Here is a 12,479-nt window from a genome sequence, read left to right as displayed (position 1 = left end):
AGGATTCATCTCCGCTGGACATTAATGCTAGTGAGAGATTTATACACAGTTTGTGTGCTAATAAGATTAAAGATAAGCTCCGTATCTTCCCAGCGCCTGGAATATAACCCTGCCTATAGGAAGTACGGCCAGATCAGATGTGAGTGACCCAAACTAACTTTTTCCTACGCACCCTGCAGGCTCGGGCAGGCCTCTCTTTCGCACTGACAGCCGCGTTTTGCCCACTTGCTTTTCCACCTGCTCCCCCTCCTGCAGACCCTAACCCGCTGGTCTTCCTGTCACCCCCCCACTCCAGGGATCTCCGCCATCCTCTTCGAGACGCGCATGGGCTGCCTGGAAAAGCAGATCCCGCCGGAGACTCAGAGGTTCATCAGCTCCGTCGGCCTCATGCTGAAGAATTCCGTCTATGCCACCTTCCTACCCAAGTGGACCAGGAACCTGCTGCCCTACTGGAGCCGCTACATGGAGGGCTGGGACACCATCTTTGCTTTCGGTGAGGCAGAGGCAGCGGTGGTGGTGGTGGTGGGAGCTGGAGAGAGTGCGGGTGGTGGTGGGAGCTGGAGAGAGTGCGGGTGGCGGTGGGAGCTGGAGAGAGTGTGGGTCCTTAGCCGGTGGTGGTGGTGGGTGCTGGAGAGAGTGCGGGTGGTGGTGGGAGCTGGAGAGAGTGCGGGTCCTTAGCCGGTGGTGGTGGTGGGAGCTGGAGAGAGTGCGGGTGGTGGTGGGAGCTGGAGAGAGTGCAGGTCCTTAGCCGGTGGTGGTGGTGGTGGGAGCTGGAGAGAGTGCGGGTGGTGGTGGGAGCTGGAGAGAGTGCGGGTCCTTAGCCGGTTTTGCAGCGAGTGAATGTGCCTGTCAGAGGTCACAGCTCCCTGCAGGGGCCAAGGACCCGCAAGGAGGCCACTGGCCAAGAAGCACAGCAGACCCCACAAGGCTGGGGTGCGGGGAGCTGGAGAGAGGGCATATTTGGCCCTGGGCAGGCCTGCATTTGCCACTTAACAGTGTAGGCAGTCGCCTAAGGGCATTGGTCAGAAAGCTGGCAGACCCTTCCCCATCCCCACGGCGCTGTCTTGAGTGCTGCTCTCCCACGGGCCTCGCCACCCTAAAGACGCAGGGGCTCGCGGGCCTGGTCACTGAATGCACGTTTAAGGGGAGGGACGCAGTGCGACGGCACTGCCCGCGCCACCGGCATTACACGATCAGAATAAACAAAACTCATATTTACGCCCGATCTCCTAGTAACCCACAGCTTGAAAGGACAAAATAAACTGAACAAAGTTGCTCCTCCCTCTGATGAAGATAGGTCAGGAGGAGCGGCAGGCTCAGCTCATCTCTGGCTTTGCATTCCTCTTCCCGGGAAACAAATGGTCTCCAGCATAAACCCTCGAAAATCAAAAGAGAAAGCAATGGCTGCAGGGGGCTGGCGATAAAAGAGAGATTCATAGTAGCACAGTGACCATAGCATGACAGCAGAGAAAGAGGAAGCGACCCATCGGAGGTACGCTGAGGGTAACTGAGTATATAGGACAGGTTCTGCATTCATTCTGTAGTGCCCATCGGAGGTACGCCGAGGGTAATTGAGTATATAGATCAGGTTCTGCATTCATTCTGTAGTGCCCATCTGAGGTACGCCGAGGGTAATTGAGTATATAGATCAGGTTCTGCATTCATTCTGTAGTGCCCATCGGAGGTACGCCGAGGGTAATTGAGTATATAGGTCAGGTTCTGCATTCATTCTGTAGTGCCCATCTGAGGTACGCCGAGGGTAATTGAGTATATAGATCAGGTTCTGCATTCATTCTGTAGTGCCCATCGGAGGTACGCCGAGGGTAATTGAGTATATAGGACAGGTTCTGCATTCATTCTGTAGTGCCCATCGGAGGTACGCTGGGGGTAATTGAGTATATAGATCAGGTTCTGCATTCATTCTGTAGTGCCCATCTGAGGTACGCCGAGGGTAATTGAGTATATAGATCAGGTTCTGCATTCATTCTGTAGTGCCCATCTGAGGTACGCCGAGGGTAATTGAGTATATAGATCAGGTTCTGCATTCATTCTGTAGTGCCCATCGGAGGTACGCCGAGGGTAATTGAGTATATAGGACAGGTTCTGCATTCATTCTGTAGTGCCCATCGGAGGTACGCTGGGGGTAACTGAGTATATAGGACAGGTTCTGCATTCATTCTGTAGTGCCCATCGGAGGTACGCTGGAGGTAACTGAGTATATAGGACAGGTTCTGCATTCATTCTGTAGTGCCCCTCGGAGGTACGCTGGGGGTAATTGAGTATATAGATCAGGTTCTGCATTCATTCTGTAGTGCCCCTCGGAGGTACGCTGGGGGTAACTGAGTATATAGGACAGGTTCTGCATTCATTCTGTAGTGCCCATCGGAGGTACGCTGGGGGTAATTGAGTATATAGATCAGGTTCTGCATTCATTCTGTAGTGCCCCTCGGAGGTACGCTGGGGGTAACTGAGTATATAGGTCAGGTTCTGCATTCATTCTGTAGTGCCCATCGGAGGTACGCTGGGGGTAATTGAGTATATAGATCAGGTTCTGCATTCATTCTGTAGTGCCCATCGGAGGTACGCCGAGGGTAATTGAGTATATAGGACAGGTTCTGCATTCATTCTGTAGTGCCCATCGGAGGTACGCCGAGGGTAATTGAGTATATAGGACAGGTTCTGCATTCATTCTGTAGTGCCCATCGGAGGTACGCTGGGGGTAATTGAGTATATAGGACAGGTTCTGCATTCATTCTGTAGTGCCCATCGGAGGTACGCTGGGGGTAATTGAGTATATAGATCAGGTTCTGCATTCATTCTGTAGTGCCCATCGGAGGTACGCCGGGGGTAATTGAGTATATAGATCAGGTTCTGCATTCTTTCTGTAGTGCCCATTGGAGGTACGCCGAGGGTAATTGAGTATATAGGACAGGTTCTGCATTCATTCTATAGTGCCCATCGGAGGTACGCCGAGGGTAATTGAGTATATAGGACAGGTTCTGCATTCATTCTGTAGTGCCCATCGGAGGTACGCTGGGGGTAATTGAGTATATAGGACAGGTTCTGCATTCATTCTGTAGTGCCCATCGGAGGTACGCTGGAGGTAACTGAGTATATAGGACAGGTTCTGCATTCATTCTGTAGTGCCCATCGGAGGTACGCTGGGGGTAATTGAGTATATAGATCAGGTTCTGCATTCATTCTGTAGTGCCCATCGGAGGTACGCTGGGGGTAATTGAGTATATAGATCAGGTTCTGCATTCATTCTGTAGTGCCCATCGGAGGTACGCCGAGGGTAATTGAGTATATAGGACAGGTTCTGCATTCATTCTGTAGTGCCCATCGGAGGTACGCCGAGGGTAATTGAGTATATAGGACAGGTTCTGCATTCATTCTGTAGTGCCCATCGGAGGTACGCTGGGGGTAATTGAGTATATAGGACAGGTTCTGCATTCATTCTGTAGTGCCCATCGGAGGTACGCTGGAGGTAACTGAGTATATAGGACAGGTTCTGCATTCATTCTGTAGTGCCCATCGGAGGTACGCCGAGGGTAATTGAGTATATAGGACAGGTTCTGCATTCATTCTGTAGTGCCCATCGGAGGTACGCTGGGGGTAATTGAGTATATAGATCAGGTTCTGCATTCATTCTGTAGTGCCCATCGGAGGTACGCTGGGGGTAATTGAGTATAGGTCAGGTTCTGCATTCATTCTGTAGTGCCCCTCGGAGGTACGCTGGGGGTAACTGAGTATATAGATCAGGTTCTGCATTCATTCTGTAGTGCCCATCGGAGGTTCGCTGGGGGTAATTGAGTGTATAGGTCAGGTTCTGCATTCATTCTGTAGTGCCCATCGGAGGTACGCTGGGGGTAATTGAGTATATAGGTCAGGTTCTGCATTCATTCTGTAGTGCCCATCGGAGGTTCGCTGGGGGTAATTGAGTGTATAGGTCAGGTTCTGCATTCATTCTGTAGTGCCCATCGGAGGTACGCTGGGGGTAATTGAGTATATAGGTCAGGTTCTGCATTCATTCTGTAGTGCCCATCGGAGGTACGCCGAGGGTAATTGAGTATATAGGACAGGTTCTGCATTCATTCTGTAGTGCCCATCGGAGGTACGCTGGGGGTAATTGAGTATATAGATCAGGTTCTGCATTCATTCTGTAGTGCCCATCGGAGGTACGCTGGGGGTAATTGAGTATAGGTCAGGTTCTGCATTCATTCTGTAGTGCCCCTCGGAGGTACGCTGGGGGTAACTGAGTATATAGATCAGGTTCTGCATTCATTCTGTAGTGCCCATCGGAGGTTCGCTGGGGGTAATTGAGTGTATAGGTCAGGTTCTGCATTCATTCTGTAGTGCCCATCGGAGGTACGCTGGGGGTAATTGAGTATATAGGTCAGGTTCTGCATTCATTCTGTAGTGCCCATCGGAGGTTCGCTGGGGGTAATTGAGTGTATAGGTCAGGTTCTGCATTCATTCTGTAGTGCCCATCGGAGGTACGCTGGGGGTAATTGAGTATATAGGTCAGGTTCTGCATTCATTCTGTAGTGCCCATCGGAGGTTCGCTAGGGGTAATTGAGTATATAGATCAGGTTCTGCATTCATTCTGTAGTGCCCATCGGAGGTACGCTGGGGGTAATTGAGTATATAGGTCAGGTTCTGCCTTTATTCTGTAGTTCTCACGTAGTCTCCTGGTGGAGTAGATGGAATGAGAAGTGATCTGATAAAATTTAAGGAGTGTTTGCCTGCTCAGCAGTAAAGTTTCAAGCCTGTAAACTGCATAACTTTGCTTTTGCAAGGCAGAAATCCAGAGGAGTGATACACAATCTGTAGGGAGTTAGATACTGATGTGTGCCAACTTGGAGAGAGATCGTGGGTTAAGAAATCAAATGATTTCAAGGTAATGAAACTGTGAGGTGGTTACCAGAGCCAAAGGGGCATCAGGGTGCACGGGGGAGGAATAACCAGCAGAGGAGAGGGAGGTGCTAATGCCTGCATACAGATCGCTGGTGAAGCCTCGCCTGGAGATTTCCGTCCAGTTCTGGAGGCCGAACCTCTGAAAGGATAGAGACGGGTGGAGGTGCTGCAGAGGAGGGGTGCAAAACGAGATGAGTTATGAAGACCTGACATGTAAACCCTAGAAGAGAGGAAAAAGATGGGGATATGGTTGAGCGATTCAGACATCTTCCGGGGACAGTTCCCACTCCTCTGGGTCCAACTGTTGCCGGCTTAGAAAGTCTACTCCTGCAACGTGGGAAGCTGCAATCCCCTCGAGATGATGCTCCGCCCACACAAACAACAACTGGGCCTCCCAAGCCACAGTGGGATTCTTGGTTCCACCTTAGTGATTGATGTAGGCCACCGTTGTCGCATTGTCCAAAAACACTCGCACCATTCGACCTTGGACCAGTGGCAGGAATGCTTCAAGAGCTCTGCGCACTGCCCTCGTCTCCAGACGATTGATGGATCAGGACTGCTCCGCCATCGACCAAAGGCCCTGAGCCGACCGACCTAGACACACTGCTCTCCAGCCTTTGAGACTGGCATCTGTGGTCACCACCACCCAATCTGGGACTTCGAGGTTCCATTCCTTTCTCCAAATTACTCCTCGACCACCACCACGCTAGGCTGAACCTTGCTTCCTTCAGGAGAGGCAACGGGAGAAAATACTGTTCTGACAGGGGATTCCAGCGGGATAATAATGCCTTCTGCAGCGGGCGCATGTGAGCAAATGCCTACAACACCAACTCCAACATTGAGGCCGTAGAGCTCAGCACTTTTAAGTAATCCCAGACCTTCGGTACAGGGAGGTGGAGCAGGTGACTTATTTGACTCTGCAGCTTGGCCACCCTGTCGGCTCTCAGGTACACTCTGCGATTCAGGGTATTGAATCGAGCTCCCATATAATCCAGGGATTGAGACGGCACCAGGTGACTCTTTGCCAGATTGATCGCCCATCCCAGCGAACACAGAAGAGACATTATTCGGTGCACTGAACAAGAGCACTTGTCCTCCGTCTTCGCCCGGATGAGCAAATCATCCAGGTGTGCATGTAGCAACACCCCCTCCCTTCTCAAGGCCGCTGCTACCACCACCATCCCCTTTGTGAAGGTTCGAGGCGCCGCGGCTAACCCGAAGGGAAAAGCCCGAAACTAAAAATACTGACCCAGCGCTTTGAACTGGAGAAATGTCTGGTGGTCCTGACGAATGGGAATATGCAGATAAGCCTCGGTGAGATCCAGAGATGCCAGGAACTTTCCTTTAGGACCACCGAAATCACTGCGCAGCGTTTCCATCCGGAAACGTGGTACCCGCAAACTCCAATTTACCTTTTGCAGATTCAAGATGGGGCGAAAGGTGCCCTCTTTTTTGGAACTACAAAATAGATGGAGCACCTTCCCTGACCTTGTTTGCTCCGTGGGACCGGGACTGTAGCCTCTAGACTCATCAATCTTCAATGCGTCCCCTCTATCGCTTCCCGCTTGTTTTGGGAAACACAATGCGATTCCAGAAAAGCCTGCCTGAGTGGTCGAGAAAGTTCTAAGGCATAACCGTCCCACTGATCGGAGGTAATCTTGGTCCACTCTTCTTAAAAGCGAGACCCCTGCCTCCGATCGCTGACTGCGAGAAGTGGACCTGCCTGACTTTATTGGGCAGGCTTATTTCCACCAGTTCCCTGACCAGCTCCGCCTCTATTGGACTTTCCAGTAGCCCGAAAGGACTGCTGCCGACTTGAAGTCTGCTTAAAACCCGAGAACGCAGGGCCCCTTCCAGACCGAAAGCTCCTTGTCTCACGAAAACGGGGTCAGGAGGAGAAGAGTTTCTTGACATTCTTCTCATCCTCCGGTAGCCTCTTGCCCTTAGTTTCTCCCAGGGATTTCATGAGCTGATCGAGGTCTTTCCCGAACAGAAGCTTGCCTTTAAAGGGAGGATTACATAACTGAGATTTGGACAACATATCCGCTGACCAATTACGCAGCCACGGAAGCCATCCTGCTGCCACCACTGAAAACCGTGCTCCATCCCATGGTACGTGCCAGGTCATACAAGGCATCTGCCACATACGCCACTCCCGCCTCAAGACGAGTCGCTTGGGAAGGGGAATGCACCCTCGAGGACACCTGTTCCTGTGGCTTTTGAATCCAACATAAACAGGCTCGCTGCATCAGGCTGGCACAAACCGCCACGTGGAGATTGAGGGCTGGCACCTCAAAAATCCACTTGAGCTGAATCTCCAACTTGAGGTCCTGAACATCCCTCAGAGCAGCAGCTCCTGCTACTGGGATCATGGTCTTCTTAGCGACTGTGGACACCGCGGCATCCACCTTAGGCGTTTTAAGGCGATCCAACTGCTCATGTAGGAAGGGATAAAGTTTCGCCATCACTCTCCCAACCTTCAAGACAGCTTCTGGAGAGTCCCACTCCCAGCTAATTAGCTTCTGGATCTTCTTCAGAATGGAAAAAGCACTGGGTGGCCCCCGAAGACCATCCAGAACCTGATTAACTCCCTCACTATCAGACTGCTCTTGAGTGAGCTTCACCCCTAATTCCTCCAACACCTGGGGAATAAGAGGCCGAAGTGCCTTCTTCTTAAAAAGGCAGACCACACAAGGGTCATCTCCATCCGCATCAGGTCCCTCGACCACATCCTTAGGGCAATCAGGGTCCGAGTGCTACATCTTATCCGGATCCCCATCCGGATCCACTACGGGCGAGGAGTCACCATAGCCCAGAGGCTCCTTGGAATCATCTAGATCTCCTCGATCTGAGCCCACTCACGTGGAACAGGGACCCCCGATCCTTGTGAGCACTTCCTGAAGGACCCCAATAAGTCCTCCGAGGTCTCTTGGAGGGACCTGCAGACCTCTCCTTAAGCCTCCTTTTTCCTTCTTCCCGAGCCAGGAAAGCTTCATGCATGAAGAGGACAAATTCAGGAGAAAACCCCCTTGGGCCCCCAGAAGTCCCCTCTGAAGTACTGGGGTTGGACTCCGCATCCTCCTCCTCATTCCGCTGAACTGCAGGAAAGAGAGGCGAGGGTAGTCCCCGGATCCCCAGATGGACTGGGCCCCCTGTCCGAGGTCCCCCTCCACCAAAGTGGGACCGGGTATCTGGGGCCCCACCGTGAGGACCACCTGGACTTCAGACTCTTAGCGGAGGAACCCCCCCTCCCCCGCCATGACACAAACCATGCACAGGGAAAGGGAGCTCTAGCACGCTGACCAAACGCCGCAGGCCTTACAGACTTCCACCCAGGACTTGTCAGACATCGGGCCGACTCCTCTCCACCTCGCTGCCAGACGGAGAAAAACCGGCAGAGGAAGGGGCGCAGCACGTGGCCGCCGCCAGCAAACTGAAAGAAAACGCGCTGCAGCTCAGTTCCCGTCGGCGCGCAGCCGAGAAGGCAGAGGCGGGAAACGTGCGCGTGGCCAGCCGCATCGAAAAGGGCACCCCGAGAGAGTTATTCCCCACCGGAGAACTGTCTGCTGCTCCAGTACGAGCCGCTCCCCCCTGCACCCACCGAAATCTCCGGAGTCGGTCTCTCCCGGAGCTGCCATGCAGGCCACTTGACTTGGCTGCCCAGCTCAGAGCCTGCAAAGAGGCTGCTTTCACTTTTTTTTTTTTAACTAAGCACAAAAGAAGAAACAGAACATAAAACCCCTGAAGGGGCTACTTTCCTGAAGGCGAGCCAAAAGCGAACAGGAGGGGACTTCAGAGCCCACAGAGGGAGCCAGCCCTCTGACTATCAGTGGCCCCGGGACCTTTGGGCTACAACCGCCCGGCTCGACCCGAGGGATGGCTCGCCACAGGGACCTGGCACCTGGGGGAGCACCGAATGTCCGAAACTCCAGATCAGTCAGGACTGCAGGCTTTGCACCTCTCCCGAGTGCTGGAGGCAGAGAAATACCGAGGGACTGCAGGTGGCATTCTCGGATATGTAGCAGTGTCCCAAGGTTTTGCGCTCTGCCTCCATCCACAGGTAGAGATGAATGAACCCGCTCGTCTGGACTGATCTGGGTGTGTTCAGGAAATGGGGCTTGAAGGGGGAGCGGGCTCAGGAGTAACACCGGGAAGTGTCTTGTCACAGAAGAGGTGACGGATGTGTGGAACGCCCTCCCGGAGCAGGTGCTGGAGTCTAAAATAGTAGCAGACGCTGAGAATGCGTGGGGCAAACCTGAAGGATCCTTGTGCGATGACCCTTTGGGGGGGGGGGGGTCCCCTCTAGATACCCCTAGCTCCCAGCCTTTCAGGTACGAGTAAGCTCAGGCAGTGGAGGGAGGAGTGCGCACCCCCAGTGAGTGGCCAGCCTCCCCCCCGTCCCGCCTGTATAAAAGCAGGTTGCATCCCAGGTGCGTGTGGCAGTGGCAGTGGCAGTGGCAGTGTTGCGTGGAGGAGTTTGGAGGCAGGAGGAGGCTTTTACGTTGTTTGTAGCTGGGGCTGTGACCCTATCCAGGCCGCAGCCTGTCCGGTGGAGCTGCTTCCAGAGTTCGGCTCCTGAGATTCTGCTGAGAGCCCTGGTTCTTGCCTGGGGGAGGGCACGGCGGGGGAAAGTCCCTTCTCTGGGGTGTCCAGGATAGGGGAAGATTCTGCCCGCTCCGTCTCCTGCCGCAGGAGACCTCCCTCTGCGCAAAGGCTTTGTTTCCCCACCCCGCTCCTGCCCTAGAGTGGGGGGAAATGAGAGGAGCCGATTGCTCCCTGCTCATTCAGAAGATCCCGTGCGTCAGCCTGGAGAAGGAGAAGTGAGAGGAAGAGCCTTTGGGAAGCCCCATCCGGCGCCTTCACCCTGCGCAGCAGAGCTGAGGTTGGGAGATGCGCTGAGTTTTCCTGATTTTCTGGATCCTCCTGTCCCAGGCTCTTACTTTTCCGTGCCCTGGAGGCCGAGCTCTTTCCTGCCTCCATCTGCCGAGGGAGGGGGCACCTGCACGGATGAAGGAGAGGCGGAGAGTTTGTGATAACAATTTTCTGTATCAGACGGGTTCAGCGCCACAAAGTTGTTCTGAAGAAGTTCTGTAGCAAAGTTTTATCTGGACCCCACCCCCATCCTGAGACTCCAGAGTACTTTGTTGGCGCTCACATCCCTCGCGCACACTGAAGAGAGAAGTGTCCCCCCCCCCCCCCCCCCACCCCCGTTGGAAAAAATCCGATCCCCAGGGCTGTGGGACAGAGAGAGGATTTGGCCCCGGGGCCCACGTGACCCAGGGTCACTGCTGAGCATAAGACGAAGCCGTTCTGGGTCAATCCAAGAGTCCTGCAAGCCCAGGGTCCTGTTTCCAGTCCACGTAGTTGCAGAAAAAAAAAGTGAGGCCGTGGCGGACGTGTGACCCGGCAGAGCGCGTTTCCCGCTGCCCTGGCTACCTCACCAATTCAGCGGCGAGCGCGGGGGCTGCCAGAACGAAGGGCAAACGTTGGAGGTGCAGGCGGAGACGCAGGCAGCCCCCATGGCCGGCTCAGGACACAGGCTCGGTGGTAGCCGGGCCACCAAGACCAAGGAGCAGCAGCCAAGCCGACTTAAAATCTTAGGGAGTTTGTAGTTAGACGAGGGAAGGGGGGAGGGGTGCCGGGGGTGAACTGATGGCGGGTCTCGGTATTCTCTCAGGAGGAGGAGGAGAAGCCCTGTCCCTGGTAATTTAAAGTCTCAGTCACATAAGTTAAGCTGAATTTTCAGCCTGTGATGTGGAGGCCTAATTTGGGCTGAAATTCCACTACACTGTAGGCGCCTGAAAGTCCTCTGCATATGGTCCGCACGTGGCACTGTAATCGTGTGGCCAGCTCAGGTTCTGCATTCACAGGCACGGCCGGGGGTAACTGGGGACTTAGCGCGGGTTTGGGAGTCATTCAGTCCTGCCCCTCTCGCCCCGCTGGAGGGCACCGGCTCCGTTCTCAGCTCTGGGGTGCCCTCCGGTGACTCCCGGAGCTCTCGCACCTCAGCGGCTGGCGCAAGAGGGACCTGGGATTTCTCTCAAGCTCCGTGCGCCGTGTTCTGGGCTTGAGCCCGGGCTTCCGTCTGTCCTCGTGCCAGGGCCTGCGGGATTCTCCCTGCTCCCCCCCTTGCCCTGTTCACCGTGCAGCGGGGTTTGCCGTGAGACGCCCACCCCGCAGTCCTGCTGGTGGACAGGGAGCTGCCGGAAATTCTCAGCTCTGCACAGGGCGACCTCGGTCCTCCTGGGAGCTCCTGTTCAGGGTCCGGAAACTTAAATGCCCGTATTGTGAAAGCAGAAACTCATGAGACGTTTCTCCGTGCAGGAAAGAAACTGATCGACAAGAAGATGCAGAAGGTGCAGGAGAGGCTGGAGCGCGGAGAGGAGGTGGAAGGCGAGTACCTCACCTACCTGCTGTCCAGCGGCAGGCTGACCAGCAAGGAGGTGTACGGCAGTGTGGCCGAGCTGCTGCTGGCCGGGATAGACACGGTATGTACTCCGTGTAGAGAGCTGAACAAGGGCCCAAGTGTCAGAGCAGAGAGCTGTAAAGCAGAATGCCCAGGTCTGAAGTCAGAATACACCCTCTCTGGGAGCCTGGGGTGAGTAACTTTATCTCCCTGTGCCTCAGTTCTAATCCCAGCTCTGTCACTGACTCTCTGTGTGAACCTGGGGTGAGTCACTTTATCTCCCTGTGCCTCAGTTCTAATCCCAGCTCTGTCACTGACTCTCTGTGTGAACCTGGGGTGAGTAACTTTATCTCCCTGTGCCTCAGTTCTAATCCCAGCTCTGCCACTGACTCTCTGGGAGCCTGGGGTGAGTAACTTTATCTCCCTGTGCCTCAGTTCTAATCCCAGCTCTGTCACTGACTCTCTGTGTGAACCTGGGGTGAGTCACTTTATCTCCCTGTGCCTCAGTTCTAATCCCCGCTCTGTCACTGACTCTCTGTGTGACCCTGGGGTGAGTCACTTTATCTCCCTGTGCCTCAGTTCTAATCCCAGCTCTGTCACTGACTCTCTGTGTGACCCTGGGGTGAGTCACTTTATCTCCCTGTGTCTCAGTTCTAATCCCAGCTCTGTCACTGACTCTCTGTGGGACCCTGGGGTGAGTCACTTTATCTCCCTGTGCGTCAGTTCTAATCCCAGCTCTGTCACTGACTCTCTGTGTGACCCTGGGGTGAGTCACTTTATCTCCCTGTGCCTCAGCTCTAATCCCAGCTCTGTCACTGACTCTCTGTGTGACCCTGGGGTGAGTCACTTTATCTCCCTGTGCCTCAGTTCTAATCCCAGCTCTGTCACTGACTCTCTGTGTGACCCTGGGGTGAGTCACTTTATCTCCCTGTGCCTCAGTTCTAATCCCAGCTCTGTCACTGACTCTCTGTGTGAACCTGGGGTGAGTCACTTTATCTCCCTGTGCCTCAGTTCTAATCCCCGCTCTGTCACTGACTCTCTGTGTGAACCTGGGGTGAGTCACTTTATCTCCCTGTGCCTCAGTTCTAATCCCAGCTCTGCCACTGACTCTCTGGGAGCCTGGGGTGAGTCACTTTATCTCCCTGTGCCTCAGCTC

The 12,479-nt window shown here is 54.2% G+C and overlaps 1 protein-coding gene across 1 annotated transcript in view; it reads left to right on the top strand.

Moving 5' to 3' along the window:
* Positions 1–255: 255 nt before the first annotated feature.
* Positions 256–12,479, top strand: part of LOC115082030 (sterol 26-hydroxylase, mitochondrial-like) — a gene marked incomplete at its 5' end in the record, with an annotated part of 39,057 nt that continues 26,833 nt past the window's right edge. Inside the window, 2 exons of the mRNA XM_029586287.1 lie at positions 256–493; positions 11,242–11,405. Coding sequence (XP_029442147.1) covers positions 256–493; positions 11,242–11,405 — 402 coding nt within the window. The remainder of the gene's footprint in view (positions 494–11,241; positions 11,406–12,479) is intronic.

Source organism: Rhinatrema bivittatum, unplaced genomic scaffold (genome assembly GCF_901001135.1).
Source record: "Rhinatrema bivittatum unplaced genomic scaffold, aRhiBiv1.1, whole genome shotgun sequence".
In the NCBI taxonomy this organism is placed as follows: Eukaryota; Metazoa; Chordata; class Amphibia; order Gymnophiona; family Rhinatrematidae; genus Rhinatrema; species Rhinatrema bivittatum.
The sequence above is the reverse complement of the archived record's forward strand: the minus strand, read 5'-3'. Positions and strand labels throughout refer to the sequence as shown.